Raw genomic sequence first — 19208 nt, 5'->3', positions numbered from 1 at the left:
AGCTTCTGCGGACGGAGAACGTGACTAACTCCCTGGCATTTTACTCTCCCAAGAGCTCAGCATTTTTAAATAGTCTTCTAAGATCCAAGTACTGTACTAAGCACTAGGGTAGATACAAGCTAATCGGGTTGTCCCACGTGGGGCTCGCAGTTTTAATCGCCGTTTTCCTGACGAGGAAACTGAGGCCCAGAGCAGTGAAGTGACCTGCCCTGGGTCACCCGGCAGGCAAGTGGCGGAGCTGGGATTAGAACCCAGGTCCTTCTGACTTGACTCCCAGGCCCGGCCACGCTGCTTCTCTAGAGATTCCCTCGGGAGACTCCGTTAATATTCCCGATGCCTCTTCTCACGTCTTTCCCTTTGCCGAGGATCAGAGGAAGGTCGAAGTTGATTTTACCCCACAGAAGCAGCGTGGTCCGGCGGAAAGAACCCGGGCCCGGGCGTCAGAGGCCCTGCGTTCTCATCCCGGCTCCGCCACTTGTCTGCCGTGCGACCTCGGGCCAGTCACTTCACTCCTCTGGGCCTCATCGGGAAAACGGGGGACGTCCGGCCTGATCGACGTGTATCTAGCCCAGTGCTTAGTACAGTGCCTGGCACATAGTAAGGGCCTAACAAATATCTCAGGTATTTTTTTATTTGTTTTTTTACTATTATTACTATCACACCCAGCTCTAGGGCGTTTCACCGAGCTGGAAGGAGCAGTTCTCTCCATCTTGGGGTGAGCCAAAACGAGGGGGGAGGTCCAGCGCGGGTTTTAGGGGATGGGCGGCCGTGGGCGGCGAGCCACATCATTCATCCTTCAGTCGTATTTACTGAGTGCTTATGGTGTGCAAAGCACTGTGCCAAGTGCTTGGGAGAATATAACAGTATAAAGAGACACATTCCTTGCCCACAGCTAGCTTATAGTCTAGAGGGGGAGACGGACAGTAGGAGGAATAAATAAACATACCGTACTAAGTGCCTGAGAGAGTACGATAGGACCGAGTCGGTAACGGAGTCGGTCGGTAGGCCCGGACGCCTCGGCGAGACACCTTAAGCCGGAGCGGCAGCAAGAGGGGAGAGGGGGCTCGGGGAACGGTGAGAAGGACTCCCCCAAAACCCGCGGAGAAATAACGAGAGATCTGCCGGGTCTTAGGACTCAGAGGAGGCCGACCGGGGGCCGGGAAGTCCACCGGCGTCTCGGGGGGCCCTTTCGGCCTAGATTCGTCGCCCAAGAGCCCCGGTAACGCCGCAGCGCCTGAGAAAACGGCCGTCACCGTGGCGGAGACTTTCAGCAGGACCTCAACGGCCTCCGGTACCTTCCGCACGGCAAACTGCACCCGGGGACAAGAAACGAGTTGTCCCTGGCGTCGGGGCTGCCGGGAAAAGATAGGCCCGCTCCCCAGATCTCGCCTCCCTCTTCGGACTGGCCCAAACTGAAGGGCGGCCGCGTGCTCTCTCCAGCATGCGGTGGTCCAAGGAATGTCGCCTAGTGGGTAGAGCCCGGGCCCGGGAGTCAGAAGGACCCGGGTACTAATCCCGGCTTTGCCACGTGCCTGCTGCTGCGTGACCCTGGGTGAGTCACTTCACCTCCCTGTGCCTCAGTTCCCCGACTGTGATTCCCACGTGGGACAGGGACTCTCTCCAACTTGATTACCTTGTCCCGAACAATACTAACGATGGTACTTGTTAAGCCGCTTACTATGTGCCGAGCACTGCTCTAAGCGCTGGGGTAGATACAAGTTAATCAGGTTGGACACGGTCCCTGTCCCACACGGGCCTCACAGTCTTAACCGTGGCTCAGTGGAAAGAGCCCGGGCTTTGGAGTCAGAGGTCATGGGTTCGAATCCCGGCTCTGCCACTTGGCAGCTGGGTGACTGTGGGCGAGTCACTTCACTTCTCTGTGCCTCAGTCACCTCATCTGGAAAATGGGATTGAGACTGTGAGCCCCACGTGGGACAACCTGATTCCCCTGTGTCTACCCCAGCGCTTAGAGCGGTGCTCTGCACATAGTAAGCGCTTAACAAATACCAACGTTATTATCATTCACCCCATTTTACAGACGAGGTTAACGGAGGCACAGAGAAGTTAAGAGACTTGACCGAAGTCAGCCAGCAGTCACGCGGCAGAGCCGGGATTAGAACCCAGGTCCGCCTGACTCCCAGGCCGGTGCTCTATCCGCTAGACCAGGCTGCTTCTCCACCCCAGCACCTAGTACAGTGCCTGGCACATAGTAAGCGCTTAACACATACTATAAAAAAAATAAAAAAGAGGCCGGTGATGTCCATCCATCTTAAGGTCGTAGTCCGGGACCGCAGGCGGCGATCGGCGATCGAACCTCGGGGCGCAGCGAGGTTCCCCGTACCTCCCCCTCCCCACTCCCCGCGCCCCAGGGAAACTCAATTAGGCCTCCGGAGCTAGAACCCGGCACCCCCGTCATCGGTTTACCTTACGGACGTGACAGGAGAAGAGAACATTCATGTATTTGTCCTTCCGCTTCAGCTCATTGGCGACGGGGCCGAAAGAGGCCGGGGTCTGAGGCGTGTCCGGCTTCTGGAAGGGAAATGAAAGGGGGTGGGCTGGCGTTGGAGACGAGGGGAATCCTTCCAGCGCCCGGTCGATCGGTCGCATTTATCGAGCGCTTCCCGTGGGCGGGCGGGGAGAGGGGCGTCTTACAAAAATGACTCGCCCAAATCCCATGGGCCCCTCCAAGAATCCACAGGGGAGCTACTTAGTCCGTAACTGAGGCGCGGTCTGAATTTAAGATGGGGGATGATGACAATCCCCTCCTTACCCCGGGCCTTCAGGGGGGATACAGACCAGGGTTACGCGAGATGAGGGAAGAATAAGCACGGGGCGGCTCCTTCTAAGAGAAGCAGTGTGGCTTAGTGGCCAGAGCCCGGGCTTGAGAGTCAGAGGTCGTGGGTCCTAATCCTGGCTCCGCCACTCATCCGCTGTGTGACCCTGGGCAAACTGCTTCACTTCTCTGGGCCTCAGTTCCCTCATCTGTAAAATGGGGGTGAAGACCGTGAGCCCCACGTGGGACGATCTGATGACCCTGTATCTACTCTAGAGCTTAGAACAGTGCTTGGCACATAGTAAGCACTTAACAAACACCGTCACTATTATTATTGTTATTCCAGTATCCACGCCGGCCCCCCCGTCCGGCCCCGGCCTCCCCAGGCAGGCTAGCGGGGCCCCGGGCACCTCCGAGGGATGAGCGGGCCCGTCGCTCCCACGGAACGGCTCAACTGAGCTCCGGCCCTCCGTGTCTAACACGGTCCGCCGTCCGTGCCCCCCCCCCCCCCCCGACCTCTACTCTCGGCTCCAGGCCCGCACCTCTGCCCTGCTCCCGGAGAGCTTTGCCCTCCCCCGCCTCACCCCCAGGAGGTCGCCGATGCCCCCCCCCCCGACACCCCCGCGGGGGTGAGACAAGGGAGCGGCCCCGGGCAAACCACCAGCCCAAGGGCAATTCCTTCCAACGGGTTCTTGATCGGGGCCTCCTGGACGGGTTTCGGTTTTTTTTACAATACGGGATCGGTTAACTAACAGTAATAACGATGGCATCTGTTAAGCGCTTACTGTGTGCAAAGCACCGTTCTAAGCGCTGGGGAGGACAATGTGATCAGGCTGTCTCGCGTGGGGCTCACAGTCTTAATCCCCATTTTACAGATGGGGTCACTGAGGCCCAGAGAAGTGAAGTGACTTGTCCAAAGTCACACAGCTGACAAGTGGCGGAGCTGGGATTTACGGTCATGGGTCCTAATCCTGACTCTGCCACTTGTCTGCCGTGTGACCTTGAGCAGGTCCGTGCCTCAGTTCTCTCATCTGTAAAATGGGGATGGAGACTGTGAGCCCCAGGTGGGACAGGGACTGTGTCCAACTCGTCGTGCTTGTATCGTGGCACATACTAAGCACTTGAGAAATACCACCATTATCATTATTATTATACAAGCTAATCAGGTTAGACCGAGTCCCGGTCCCACACGGGGCTCCCGGTTTTAATTCCCGTTTGGAACCGAGGCCCAGAGAAGCGAAGTGACTCTCCCGAGGTCCCACAGGAGGCAGGTGTCGGAGCCGGGATCAGAACCGAGGTCCTTCTGACTCCCAGGCCAAGGCTCCGTCCACTAGACCGCCCTGCTCCTCTACAGTTTCCGCCGGGAGGCTCGGCGAACCTTTCCCTCTTCACGTTCCCGACAGCTTTTCCCACATCTATTCCCTTTGCAGAAGAGAACGAGGGAAAGTTGAAGTTGATCTCCCGGCACTCACGGCTGCGAGGTAGTTGCCCTCCCAGGCCCTTTGCAGGCCGAGGTCCGCCCTGTGACCCTTGAGCATTTCCATGGCGGCCACCTTGGCCCTGACTTGGGGCAGGTCTTCGGGGGGGAGACTGTTGATGAGCTGAGTTGCCCTCCACCTGGAAGAAAACCAGAAGACGTGGACGTCGAGGCAAGAAACCCCGGAGATCTGCAAGGCGATGCGATCGGGAGTGACCGTAGGATCAGGTAGATGCAGAAAAAAGAGGGGACAGCCCCACTTTCTAAGCTTTCTCTGCAGGCGCTACATCCTGGAAAAGATCATATTTATCTCTGTGTAATAATCATAATAATATAGTATTTGTTAAGCGCTTAGTGGGTGCCAGGCACTGTTCTGAGCGCTGGGGTGGATAGAAGCAAATCGGGTTGGACACAGTTCCTGACCCACATGGGGCTCACCGTCTCGATCCCCATTTTACAGATGAGGGAACTGAGGCCCAGAGAAGTAAAGTGACTTGCCCAAGGTCCCAGAGCAGACAAGCGGCGGGAGCCGGAATTAATAATGTTGGTATTTGTTAAGCGCTTACTATGTGCAGAGCACTGTTCTAAGCGCTGGGGTAGACATAGGGGACTCAGGTCGTCCCACGCGGGGCTCACGGTCTTAATCCCCATTTTACAGATGAGGGAACCGAGGCCCAGAGAAGTGAAGTGGCTCGCCCACAGTCACACAGCTGACAAGTGGCAGAGCCGGGAGTCGAACTCATGACCTCTGACTCCGAAGCCCGGGCTCTTTTCCACCGAGCCACTAGAATCCGTGATCTTCCGTCTCCCAGGGCTGGGCTGTGGCCACTTAGGCCGCAGTGCTGTACTCAAGGGTTGATAGACCCGGACGCCTTGGAGAGACGCCGGAAGCCATGGCGTGGCTCAGTGGAAAGAGCCCGGGCTTGGGAGTCAGAGGTCGTGGGTGCGAATCCCGGCCCTGCCGCTTGTCAGCTGTGTGACTGTGGGCGAGTCGGGGCCTCAGTAACCTCACCTGTAAAATGGGGACGAAGACCGTGAGCCTCATGTGGGACAACGTGATGACCCCGCATCCCCCCCCCCCAGCGCTTCGAAGAGTGCTCTGCACATAGTAAGCGCTTAACAAATCCCAACATTATTATTATAGCGGCAGCAAGAGGGGTGGAGGGACTCGGGGAGCGGTGAGAAGGACTCCCCCAAAACCTGCGGGGAAATAATGAGAGATCCGCCGGGCCTCAGGACTCCGAGGAGGCCGACCGGGGCCCGGGAAGTCCACCGGCGTCTCGGGGGGCTCTCTCGGCCTAGGTTCGGTGTGGAAAAGCCCCGGTGACGCGACGGTGCCCGAGAAAATGGCCGTCACCGCGGCGGAGACTTCGAGCAGAACCTAACCCCAACGGCCTCCGATCCCTTCCGCCCGGCAAACCGCACCCGGCTCCGGCGACTTAATAGTCTCGAGGGTTGGACGGGCCAAGCCAGAGGCCAGGGGGAAGGGGTCCGGGTACCTGAGGTGAATCGCCTTCAGGGCCTCCTCGAAACGCCACAGGACTTTGGGAGGGGTTGGCCACTTGACGTGTCTCCCATAATCCTTCATGGTCTTGAGGCCGTCGAAGCGCCGGGCCACCTCCCGGACGTAGGCCTTGACTTTGTAGCGGCGGTAGTGGCGGATGATGGCGAGGGCGGCCTTGGTCCTCTTGTACCGTAAGCGGGCCAGGGTGCCTCGCCATACCTGGTCCACGGCAGGAGGGAGACATCGTCAGAGGAGAAGCACGGTGACGGCGATGGTGCCTGTGAAGCGCTCACTCTGCGTCAAGCACCGGCGGGGAAGCAGCGTGGCCTAGGGGACAGAGCTCGGGCCTGGAAATCAGAGGTACGTGGGCTCTAATCCTGCCGGGTGCCCTCGAGCGAGTCACTTCACTCCTCTGCGCCTCAGTTCCCTCATCTGTGAAATGGGGATGAAGACTGAGAGCCCCGTGCGGGACAAAGACTGGGTCCGACCTCATCAGCTTCTATCTTCCCCAGCGCCTAGAACGGCGCTCGACACCCGGTAAGCGCTTAACAAATGCCACCATCATCAGCGTCGTCACCATCGCCGTTCTAAGCGCTGAGGCAGACGCAAGATAATCGCCGTCCCTGGCCCACGTGGGGCTCTCAGTCTTCGCCCCCATTTCAAAAATGTGGAAACTGAGGCCCAGAGGAAAAAAAATCTTGGTATCTGTTAAGCGCTTACTATGTGCAGGGCACTGTTCTAAGCGCTGGGGGAGATACCGGGTCATCAGATTGCCCCACGTGAGGCTCCCAGTCTTCATCCCCATTTTCCAGATGAGGTCACTGAGGCCCAGAGATGCCAAGTGACTTGCCCACAGTCACACGGCGGACAAGTGGCAGAGCCGGAATTCGAACCCGTGCCCTCTGACTCCCAAGGTCGGGCTCTTTCCACTGAGTCACGCTGCTTCTCTAGAGAAGTGAGGTGACTGGCCCAAGGTCACACGGCAGAGAAGTGTGAGTGCTTTGCAGACATTAAGCGCTCAATAAATACCACTGATTGATGGATTATTGCTTTGGGGGAGTTTACGAAGCTCGCAGCTGGAAGGCGGGGGGGGGGGGGGGGGCGGGCGGCGTCTAAAAACACTCCACTCTTCGAACAACGAAAAGCAGTTTCTTTTGAAAGATTAAAAAGATCGGTGTGTTTAAGGAATCGTACTTAAACACACGAGTCTCATCGGAGCAGACGGGGAATCTCGCTGGTGAGCTCAGAACGGATGAAAGACACTGGGGAAATCGGAAGCGGGTGACTTTTCCTGTGCATTGGCTTTTTTATATTTGTGCATTTGCTGAGGTAGCTCAGCGAACAATACCCATGAAAGCACACTTCAAGTTTCAGCCTCCAGAACTTAGCTCGGAACGTGTCCGTTTACCGGTACACGGTCCTCTCCCAAGCGCTCGGTACAGGGCCCTGCACCCGGTGAGCGCCCGACGAATACGAATGAACGAACGCAATTTGGTGGCGCGGGGCCCGGTGACGAGGTTATTTTTCCATTTTCACAATTCTGCTTTAATTCTGGCGGACTGCTCAACCACCCACAAATGACTATATCTGGGAGCGACAAAGAGAGGAGATTTACATCTTGCGGGAAGACACCCGACAGCGACCCTGGCTCTCTGACTTTCCGAGCCGGAAGCAGCATCGGTCGGGCTGCCGGGCTGTCGGCTGTGTGACTGTGGGCGAGTCACTTAACTTCTCTGCGCCTCAGTGACCTCATCTGTAAAATGGGGAGTAAGACCGTGAGCCCCACGTGGGACAACCTGATTCCCGTGTGTCTACCCCAGCGCTTAGAACGGTGCTCTGCGCACACAGTAAGCGCTTAACAAATACCAACATTATTATTATCACTGAGATCCCACCTCCTCCAAGAAGCCTTCCCCGAGGAAGTCCTCGCCTCCCCCCTTCACCCTCCCTTCTGTGCAGCCTTACGCGCTCGGGGCTGTAACCCCTCAGCGCTTTGATTTTCACTCCGCCCTCCCGACATATCCATTTGTCACTTATTTTACTTCTGTCTCCCCCTCTGGCCCGTAAGCGCCTCGAGGGCAGGGGTTGAACCCGATCGATCCATTAAAAATCAAAAAGAAATAGGAGATTTACGGGAATGGGAAGGAAGGTGGGCTGAAGGAAGCCCATTCATTCATTCAATAGTATTTACCGAGCGCTTACTATGCGCAGAGCACTGTACTAAGCGCTTGGAATGGACAATTCGGCAACAGATGGAGACAATCCCTGCCCTGACAATCCAAAGGGAGTTCCCGGATTTTTATTCAATTATCAGTTTTAGTTTAATTTTTCATTTTGGTGCGTATGTAAATTATATTCATTAATAAATCATCATTCCCTACAATTTCCCCTGTCCATCCTTTATTTTTATTCAGATTGTTACTGGTTTAAAAATCCGGTGATTTTTATTGAGCGCTAACTGTGCGCAGGGGACGGTACGAAGCGCCTGGGAGAGAACAATATAACAGAGTTGGCGGGCACGTCCCCTGCCCACAGCCAACTTTCGGTCTAGAATATAAGAAAGAAATCGCGGATACGTACGTGAATGCTGTGGGACTGAGGAAGGGGCGAACAGAGGACGCAAACCCGAATGCACCTACTCTAATGTAATTTTCCGAGTGCTCGGTACGGTGTTCTGCACGTGGTAAGCACTCAGAAAACACGACTGAATGAGTGAATGCATCAGCCAGATCCGCTCTGCCAAGGTTTTACCGCATTTCCCATGGATTTATAAATACCATCTTTTGATCGACCGACTGACTGATGGCTGCTGTCACCTCACTGTCGCCCAGACACCCAAGCAAACTAAGGCCGCGTCAACCGACCCATCAATGGTATTTAAATAGTAATAATGACAATGTTGGTATTCGTTAAGCGCTTACTATGTGCAGAGCACTGGTCTAAGCGCTGGGGTAGATACAGGGTCATCACGTGGCCCCACGTGAGGCCCACAGTCTTCATCCCCATTTTACAGATGAGGGAACTGAAGCACAGAGAAGTGAAGTGAGTCGGCCACAGTCACCCAGCTGCCAAGTGGCAGAGCCGGGATTCGAACCCCTGACCTCTGACTCCCAAGCCCGGACTCTTTCCACTGAGCCACGCTGCTTCCCTATTTACCGAGCGCTGCCTGGGCGCAGAGGACCGTACCGAGCTCTCGGGAGAGTAAAGGACGACAGGGTCGACAGATTCCCCGAGGCGTGAGGCTTTTCAAACTTGAAGGTGAGCTTGTTTTGCGCAGGGAATGCATTTATTGTTACACTGTACTCTCCCAAGCGCTCAGTACAGTGCTTGGCACACGGTAAGCGCTCAATAAATACGACCGACTGACTGAATGAAGGAAAGGGAGATTAGACTTCCTAACACCCATCCGATCCCTCACTCTGCCGCTCGCAGGCCTACCGCTATGTCTTCTTCATCGTAGGCAAAATCTGGGAACTCCCTTTGGATTGTCCCCTTCCTTCAGCCTCTCTTCCTTCCCATTCCCGTAAATCTCCTATTTCCGTCGATGTTCCCAAAACACCGTCCCACGCCGGGGAGGGGCCGTGGGAGATGCAGTGAAACCTTGGCAAATCGGATCTGGCTGATGCGTTCAACTCATTTAATCGCGTTTACTGAGCACTTACCGTGTGCAGCTCACTGTACTAAGCGCTTGGGAGAGTCCAATACGACGATGAACAGACACGTCCCCTGCAGAATCGGTGACCGCGGGGGGACGCGACACATATTCCCTTGATTCTATTTATTGCTACTGTTCTCGTCCGTCCGTCTCCCCCGATCAGACCGTAAGCCCGTCAAACGGCGGGGACCGTCGCTATCTGTTGCCCATCTGTCCATTCCAAGCGCTTAGTCCAGTGCTCCGCACATAGTAAGCGCTCAATAAATACTATTGAGCGAACGAATGAATATCCCCCATTTTTTCTTCCCGACTCTCCCTACCGCTGCCGAGTGGGAGCGAAAGGAAGGTTTTCATCTTTTCTTCGCAACCTTCCAGCGGAGGGGTAGCTTTAGGAGTTCGATACCCCGCCGGGTCCCTCGGTGCTCTTGTAAATTATTATCAATTAATAAATCATTATTCCCTACTATCTCCCCTGTCCATACTTGATTTTAATGTCCGTCCCGAGCGAAAGGAAGTTTTCGATCTCTTCTTCGCAACCGTCCAGTGGAGCTTTAGGAGTCTGATACCCACCCGGACCCCGCGGTGCTTACGTGAATATTCATTCATTCAACAGTATTTATTGAGCGCCTACTATGTGCAGAGCACCCAACTAAGCGTTAGGAACGGACAATTCGGCAACAGATAGACACCGTCCCTGCCCAACGACGGGCTCACGGACTAAACGGGGGAGAATATCATCATTAGGGAAGCGGCGTAGCCTAGTGGCAGGGGCCCGGGCTTGGGAGTCGGAGGTTGTGGGTTCTAATTTCGGCTCCGCCACTTGTCTGCTGTGCGACCTCGGGCGAGTCACTTTGCTAGAAGCAGCGTGGCTCAGTGGGAAGAGCCCGGGCTCGGGAGTCGGAGATCATGGGTTCGAAACCCGGCTCTGCCACCTGTCAGCTGTGTGACTCTGAGCAAGTCACTTCACTTCTCTGTGCTTCAGTTCCCTCATCTGTAAAACGGGGATGAAGAACTGTGAGCCCAATCCCGATGACCCTTTATCTCCCCCAGCCCTTAGAACAGTGCTCCGCGTACAGTAGGCGCTTAAACAAATACCAACATTATTATGATTATTATTCTCTGCAAAACGGGGATTGAGACCTGGAGCCCCACGTGGGCCAACGTGATTGCCTTGTATCTTCCCCAGCGCTTAGAAGAGGGCATGGCGCATAGTAAGCACTTAACAAATCCCATCATTATTCCCTATTTTTTCCCCTGTTGGTAATTTAACGTCTGTCCCTCTTGTAGATGGTAAGCGTCTTGTAGGCAGGAATTGCTGTGGGGAGCCCACAGCGAGCTGCCTTATTCATGACGGTGACCCCGCGAACAACAAGGGAGATTCCCCGCCAAGGTCCAGATGGGCCTTACTTGAGGGCGGGCGACGGCCGGCCATTTATCTGGGGGGAACGAGGGCGGGAGGGATGCCTGTCTCTCCCCGTTCTACCCGGCAACGGGCCCGGACCAAGCAGCGACGGCCGCGCGGAGCCACGGCCGCCGGGGCCGACAGAAGGCGACCCCTCCGAAGGCCCGGGGGGGGGCCCGCCGGAAGACGGGGGCGCCTGGAGCAGCCCGAGCGTGCGCAGAAGCCGGCCCGGAGCACGCCGAGCCCAGCGCTCGACGGCAGCGGCCCTCGGAAGCAGACGGAACCGTCGGCAGAGAGGCCTCCTCTGACCGCAGACCGACAATAATAATGATCGATTATTGTTTATCGCTACATTGCACTCTCCCAAGTAGTAGAAGTCAAACCACAGCTCCGATCACCAAGACGCATTCATTCAATCGCATTTATTGAGTGCTCACTACGTGCCAAGCACTGTTCTAAGCGCTGGGGTAGATATAGGGTAATCAGGTTGTCCCACGTGAGGCTCCCAGTCTTCACCCCCATTTTACAGAAGAGGTCGCTGAGGCCCAGAGAAGAGAAGTGACTCGCCCACGGTCACACAGTGGACGAGTGGCAGGGCGGGGATTCGAACCCATGAGCTCCGACTCCCAAGCCCGGCCTCCCTCCACTGAGCCGCGCAGGAGGAAAGGCCAAAGCTCGGCGAGGCGTCGGCCGTCCGACGACATCTAGGCCGAGGGGCGGATGCCCCTTCTCTCCCGATGTCGCCGGCGGAAGGGTGGGTGGCCTCTCCGCCCGGATGCCGGGGTCCCGCTCCTTCAACCCCGCTGCTTCTCTGACCGTCCAAACCACAAAAGTCTGGGGCCGAAGGTCCGCGCCATTCAATCACTTCCAAAAATTCCATTTTCTTCTTTTCAACCGCACTTTCGTCAAAGGAAGGGAGCCGGACACCCTACAGTCCGACCTGCTGGCAAACGGTTGGCTTGCACTTTTCGAACCCTTTTAGGGATTTTGGAAAGGTGCCACTTAGGAACTCGTAGAGACGAGCGGGCGATTTTGCAAGCGAAAACGAGACTGCTCAGTCGGGTCGCGGGAAGCGGCACGGTGTAGTAATAATAATAATAATGTTGGTATTTGTTAAGCGCTTACTATGTGCAGAGCACTGTCCTAAGCGCTGGGGAAGATCCAAGGCAATCTGGTTGTCCCACGTGGGGCTCCCAGGCTCAATCCCCATTTTACAGAGGATAATAATAATAATGTTGGTATCTGTTAAGCGCTTCCTATGTGCCGAGCACCGTTCTGAGCGCTGGGGGAGATGCAGGGTCATCGGGTGGTCCCGCGTGAGGCTCACGGTCTTCAGCCCCATTTGACAGATGAGAGGACTTAGGCCCAGAGAAGAGAAGTGACTCGCCCACAGTCACACAGCTGACAAGTGGCAGAGCCGGGATTCGTACCCGTGACCTCTGACTCCCGAGCCCGGGCTCTTTCCACTGAGCCACGCTGACAGACAGTAAGTGCTTAACAAATACCATTATGATAATAATAATAATAATTATTGTTATTATTCCCTCTGGTCACTGTTTACATACACTAAAGTGGCAACCCACGGGTCCACCGTGTAACTTTGAAGTCTTGAGGCAGGAGAGTTGCCTCCCATCTCATCCTGGGCATCTTTTGGATGCACGAGACCGCCTTTTTCTTTTCCCCTGGAATTTTTGCGGCTGAAAGGGATAGTTTAATAGTCTATGTTTTTCTCTTGGAATGCAGAAACTCCCGGGAACCACACGGGCTACCAAACCCGGCTGCGTGGATCTTACCCCGACGGGGAGGAACTGGCCAGAATAACCAGGTTTGACTTTCTACACTCCCCATTTGGCCCCTTCCCATCAACCAAGGGGATTTTTGGAGCGCTTACTCCGTGCAGAACACTGTACCGGGCGCTTGGGATAATACAATCACGGCGGAATCGTCAGACACCTTCCCCGCCCGTAACGGGCTCAGAGGCGGAGGCGGACGTTAAGGGGAATAAATGTCATTTAGAATATGTAATTTAAAGATGAGGACGTGAGTGCCGTGGGGCGGCGGATGGGGCGAATATCAAACGCCTAAAGGTCGCAGATCCAAGCGCACGGATGACGCAGAAGGGAGACTGAGCTGGGAAAAAAGCGGGCTTAATCGGGGAAGCCCTCTTGGAGGAGGCGTGCCCTTAATAATGATAATGATGATGATGTCGGTATTTGTTAAGAGCTTACTATGCGCAGAGCGCCGTCTTAAGCGCTGGGGGAGATCGGGTCGTCCCACGTGAGGCTCACGGTCTTCATCCCCATTTTCCAGATGAGGAAACCGAGGCCCAGAGAAGGGAAGCGACTCGCCCACGGTCACCCAGCTGACAAGTGGCAGAGCCGGGATTCGAACCCGTGACCTCTGACTCCCAAGCCCGGGCTCTTGCCACTGAGCCACGCTTTGAAGGTGGGGCGAGGGGTGGTCCGGCACGTGTAATAATAACATTGGTATCCGTTGAGCGCTTACTACGTGCGGAGCACTGTTCTAAGCGCTGGGGGAGATACAAGGTCATCACGTCGTCCCACGTGGGGCTCCCAGTCTTCATCCCCATCTTCCAGATGAGGGAACCGAGGCCCAGAGAAGGGAAGTGACTCGCCCACGGTCACACGGCGGCCGATCGATCACTATTTCCTGGAAGGCCGGGGACGTACCACATTATCACGTCCGTCGCCCCCTCTTAGGCTCGGCGTGGGCAGGGCTCACGTCTGCTAAGTCCGTTGCGCTGCGCTCTCCCAAGCGCTCAGTCCAGTGCTCCGCACAGAGTAAGAGCTCGATAAATACCACCGATCGAGCGACCGGTCGGCCGAAGCACGGTCGGCGCGAAAACACGGGGCCTCGGCAGCGGCCCGTTGGCCCGGCCGCGGGGGGGGGAAATGGGTCGGGTAGAAAATGCTTAATAATTAAGAGCGGTGATAAAAATAATCACTGCGGTCACTGTGAAGCGCTTCCTACGTGCCAGACGCCATAGTGGGTGCCGGGGTAGATCCCGAGTTAATAATAATAATAATAATGACGTTGGTATTTGTTAAGCGCTTACTACGTGCAGAGCACTGTTCTAAGCGCTGTTCTAAGTTCTAAGATTCTATTTAGTCGCCATCGTTTTCGCGAGACGTCCTTCCCCCCGACTCTATCCGTCGCCGTCGTCCCCGTCCGTCCGTCTCCCCCGATCGGACCGTGAGCCCGTCGGACGGCGGGGACCGTCTCTATCTGTGGCCGACTTGTTCGTCCCAAGCGCTCAGTCCGGTGCTCTGCACATAGTAAGCGCTCGATAAATACTATCGAATGAATGAATGAATAAGCGCTGGGGGAGACACAGGGTCATCAGGCTCGCGGTCTTCGTCCCCATTTTACAGATGAGGTGACAGGCACAGAGAGGTTAAGTGACTCGCCCACAGTCACCCACCTGACAAGCGGCGGGGCTGGGATTCGAACCCGTGACCTCTGACTCCCAAGCCCGACCTCTTCCCACGGTCTCAATCCCCATTTTCCGGATGAGGCGATCTGGGGCCCACGGAAGCGAAGCGACTCGCCCGAGGCCCCCCCCCCGCGGACGGGTGGCGGGGCCGGGATCAGGACCCGGGTCCCGCCGCTCGTCCGTCCCGTCCCCGTCCGCCCCGGGCTCCGTGGGGGCGGCCACGCCGCAATGGGACTCTTGTTCCCGCGGCCCCGTGGGTCTCCCGGAGGGAAGCGGCTTCGTCGCCTCCCGTCCGACGGGGACGTTTCCCGGGCGGCAGAGGGAGCCTTGTCGGAGGAGCCCCGGCCCGGGACCGCGGCCCGGGACCGTCTGTCCCCCCGGCTATTCAAAAAGCCAGTGGGGAATCCGGTGGGCTTCGGCGCGTCGGGGCCGACTAAAAGTAATAATAATAATGACGATGTCGGCGTTTGTTGAGCGCTTACTATGTGCCGAGCGCTGTTCTAAACGCTGGGGGAGATCCGGGTGTCCCACGGGAGGTTCACGGTTAATCCCCATCTTACCGACGAGGCGACCGAGGCCCAGAGAGGTTAGGTGACTTGCCCGCAGTCACACAGCTGACAAGTGGCGGAGGCGGGAATAACAACACGCGATCGATAATGTTATTATATATTTCATAATAATAATGATGATCGATAAGAATAACTGTGATATCCCTTAAGCGCTGACTTAGTACTCTAAAGAGAAGCGGCGTGGCTCAGTGGAAGGAGCCCGGGCTTGGGAGTCGGGGGTCGTGAGTTCTAATCCCGGCTCCGCCGCTTGCCAGCTGTGTCACCTGGGGCAAGTCGCTTCATTCGACAGTATTTACTGAGCGCTTACTACGTACAGAGCGCTGTGCCGAGCGCTCGGAATGGACAGATCGGCAACAGGTAGAGACGGTCCCTGCCCAGCGACGGGCTTACGGTCTACTTCTCTGGGCCTCGGTGAGCTCATCTGGAAAATGGGGATGAAGACTGTGAGCCCCACGTGGGACGACCTGATCACCTTGTATTCCCCGCCCCCCCCGAGCGCTGAGAACGGTGCTTGGCACACAGTAAGCGCTTAACAGATGCCATCGCTATTATTATCGTTGTTATTTACTAACGTGCCAACCGACAAGGGAGAAAACGAATTGTACTTTCCCAGCGTTTAGTACAGTGCTCTGCACACAGTGAGCGCTCAATGAATACGATCGAAAGAATGAATGAAAAGCCATGTGACACGAGGTGGACACTCCTCTCGGACAGAAAGATAATTTCCCCGAGCACGTAAGAGCTGCGTCGCAGATAAGCCCGTCACTGGGCAGGGACGGTCTCTACCTGTTGCCGAATTGTGCATTCCAAGCGCTCAGTACATTGCTCTGCACATACTAAGCGCTCTAGAGAAGCAGCGTGGCTCAGGGGAAAGAGCCCGGGCTGGGGAGTCCGAGGTCATGGGTTCGAATCCCGGCTCCGCCGCTTGTCAGCTGTGTCACGGTGGGCGAGTCACAACCTCTCGGTGCCTCGGTTCCCTCATCTGTCAAATGGGGATTAACCGGGAGCCTCACGTGGGACGACCTGATGACCCTGGATCTCCCCCAGCCCTTAGAACGGTGCTTCGCACAGAGAGAGGCTTGACAGATACCAACGTTATTATTATCGTAAACAGTATCGGATGAAAACGGGCCGCTGCGGCTTCGGAGCCGTCGACGAGCCGCCCGACATTTTCGGGGTGAAGCCCGCTAGGCTTGGAGTCCCCGGGGCCCCGCTTTCCTTGCCGATCTCAGCTCCCGTCCCCGGCAGGACAAATTTCCCTTCGGCTCCTTCGGGTCTTTTTAAACCTTTATTATGGTATTTGTTGCCCGTTTACTACCCGCCAAAACACGGTACTGAGCGCCGGGGCAGGTTCGAGCCAATCGGGTTGGCCGCGGTCCCTGTCCCCTCTTCATTCCCATTTTGCAGATGAGGGAACCGACGCCCGGAGAAGTGACTCGCTCAAGGTCACAGAGCGGACGAGCGGCGGAGCCGGGATCAGAACCCACGACCCTCTCACTCCCGGACAAACTCCTAAACACCCGGGTTGATTTAGCCCCGGATTGGCGTCGCCGAGATTTCCTTCCCGTGTTAGATCACGGTTCAGTAAGCCCTCTCGATCCGTGGCATTTCTGGAGCGCTCTCTGTGGGCAGAGGACTGTACTAAGCGCTTAATCTATCGAGCCAAAGGGCGGTACGAACCACTGAGCCGACGAGCCACTCTAAGGGCTGAGGGCGTATTAAGCCAAGAGCCCCCCTAAGGGGATTATCGTAACAGGGGCTCCGGCAGAAGCGGCGTGGCACGGTGGAAAGAGCCCGGGCTGGGGAGTCCGAGGTCATGGGTTCGAATCCCGGCTCCGCCGCTTGTCAGCCGGGTGACTCGGGGCAAGTCACCTCGCTTCCCCGGGCCTCGGTGACCTCACCTGGAAAATGACCATTAAGACCGTGAGCCCCACGCGGGACGACCCGATCACCTCCTATCTCCCCCAGCGCTTAGAAGAGTGCCACGCACGTAGTAAGCGCTTAACAGACGCCATCGTCATCATTATTACACTATTCACTCGAACGCATCTTACGAAAACCGCCCGAGTCTTCGACGATGTCGGCTGCAGCAAACTAAGGTCGCCGGCTTCCTCCTTGGTGGGTTCCCCCTCCCTCCCCCAGCCTCCGCGCCCGCCCCCCGGTTCGGTTTGGCGAGTCCTAAGTAGGAGAGCCGGCTGGGCCCTCGCACGGCACGCGCCGGGCCGCCGGCGGTGGTTCGGCGGTCTGTTTACATTCCGCTTCACGCTCCCGCGTCCTGATCTATTTAAGGACCCGCACAAGAGCCACCGAGGCAGCTGCTGCTCAGTGGCATTTGAAGACCGCGGACTGGAGGGGGCGAGCGAGGAGCGGCGTGGCTCGGCGGAGGGAGCGTGGGGCCTGGGAGTCGGAAGGACCTGGGTTCTAATCCCGGCTCCGTCACACGCCTCCGTTCCCTCGTCTGGAGAACGGGGATTAAGAGCGGGCCAGTGGATGAAACCCCCGTGCTCAGAACAGAGTCTGGCACGTAGTAAGCGCTTAACGTCCATCATCGTTATTACCATTATTATCATCACTGTGAAGGAAAATGAGGCCGCTGGAACCCGAGCCCACTAAGACGGCTCTCGCCACCCCTACGACGGAACTCCTCGTCTACCCGTCAAACATCCGCTCCTCCCCCATCCTTTCCGTCCCCGTCGGCCTCACCGACGTCGTCAACACCGTTCTAGACTCTTCCTTCTCTTTCAATTCACTCGGTCATCCGACGGTAATAAGAATGATAACGATGTTGGTATTTGTCGAGCGCTTCCTACGCGCAGGGCACCGTCCTAAGCGCCGGGGGAGATACGGGGTCATCGGGTCGTCCCGCGTGAGGCTCCCGGTCAAGCTCCATTTTGCAGATGAGGTAACCGAGGCCCAGAGAAGTGAGGCGACTCGCCCACGGTCGCACAGCCGACGGGTGGCAGAGCCGGGAGTCGAACCCGTGCCCTCGGACCCCGAAGCCCGGGCTCTTTCCACCGAGCCACGCTGCCTCCCTACCTGTGCTACTTACCGGGCGCAGAACACCGCGCTAACCGCTTGCAAAGTACCATTCGGCCACAGGTGGAGAGAATCCCTACCCAACCACGGCTATTTAGTGAGTGACAGACGGCTGAATCCTGCCGGGTCTCTCAGGACGTTTCTCCCCGCCCCGTCCCGGCCCGAGCACCGGTCGGACCCCAGCTCGGCTACCGCATCGGCCTCCTCCTCCAGTCTCCCCCCTCTCCGTTCCACCCTCCGCTCCGCCATCCAGATCGTTTTTCTGAAACGTCGTGCCCCCCACATCTCTTCTCGCTTCACTAAACACGGCCCGGGGCCTGGGAGTCAGAGGGACCCGGGTTCTGATCCCGGCCCCGCCCCTCGTCTGCAGCGACTTGGGCAAGTCGCTTCTCTTCTCGAGGCCTCGGTCCCCTCATCCGTAAAATGGGGATTTAACGAGAGAAGCGGCCCGGCGTGATGGATAGAGCCCGGGCCTGGGAGTCGGAGGGTCACGGGTTCTAATCTCGGCTGTGCCACTCGTCTGCTGGGTGACCTTGGGCAAGTCACTTCACTTCTCTGGGCCTCGGTGACCTCATCTGGAAAATGGAGATCGAGACTGTGAGCCGCATGTGGGGCAGGGACTTTGTCCGACCCGATCTGCTTGCGTAATGATAATAAAGTTGCTATCTGTTAAGCGCTTACTATGCGCAGAGCGCTGTTCTAAGCTGGGGTAGATACCGGGTCATCAGGTTGTCCCAAGGGGGGCTCACAGTCTTAACCCCCATTTTTCAGATGAGGTAACTGCGGCCCAGAGAAGCGAAGTGACTCGCCCACAGTCACACAGCTGACAGATGGCAGAGCCGAGATTTGAACCCATGATCCCTGACTCCCAAGCCCGGGATCTTTCCACCGAGCCAGTATCCAGCCCGGCGCTCAGTACAGTGCCTGGCACATAGTTAAGCGCTTCACAAATACCATTCAAAAAAAAAAAAGAATGGGAGCCTCATGTGGGACAGGGGCTGTGTCCGGCTGCTTGACTCATAATAATGTTGGTATTTGTTGAGCGCTTACTAGGTGCCGAGCACTGTTCTAAGCGCTGGGGGAGATACAGGGGGATCGGGTTGTCCCACGTGGGGCTCACACACTTTTAATCCCCATTTTCCAGATGAGGGAACTGAGGCCCAGAGAAGTGAAGTGACTCGCCCACGGTCACACAGCTGACGAGTGGCAGAGCCGGGAGTCTATTCTTCACTCCTCCGCCCGGCTCATCTTCCCGCGGAAACGCTCCGGGCCCGTCACTCCCCTTCTTAAACAACTCCGGCGGTCGCCCGTCGACCTCCGCCCGAAACAAAAACTCCT

General features: G+C 56.8%; 1 protein-coding gene across 4 annotated transcripts in view; it reads right to left on the bottom strand.

Moving 5' to 3' along the window:
* The window catches only part of MYO1D (myosin ID), a 260352-nt gene that overhangs the window by 104676 nt on the left and 136468 nt on the right, over nt 1-19208 (bottom strand). For 3 of the 4 annotated variants that reach the window (XM_029074920.2, XM_029074921.2, XM_029074923.1), the window contains 3 exons: nt 5750-5973; nt 4246-4390; nt 2425-2529 (listed from right to left, as the gene is read on the bottom strand). In XM_029074920.2, the coding sequence (XP_028930753.1) occupies nt 2425-2529; nt 4246-4390; nt 5750-5973 (474 nt within the window). The remainder of the gene's footprint in view (nt 1-2424; nt 2530-4245; nt 4391-5749; nt 5974-19208) is intronic. The other variant, XM_039913409.1, reaches the window with a different exon arrangement.

This window comes from Ornithorhynchus anatinus, chromosome 11 (genome assembly GCF_004115215.2).
Source record: "Ornithorhynchus anatinus isolate Pmale09 chromosome 11, mOrnAna1.pri.v4, whole genome shotgun sequence".
NCBI classification, from domain to species: Eukaryota; Metazoa; Chordata; class Mammalia; order Monotremata; family Ornithorhynchidae; genus Ornithorhynchus; species Ornithorhynchus anatinus.
Note: the sequence above shows the minus strand (reverse complement) of the source record. Positions and strands in the feature narration are given on the sequence as shown.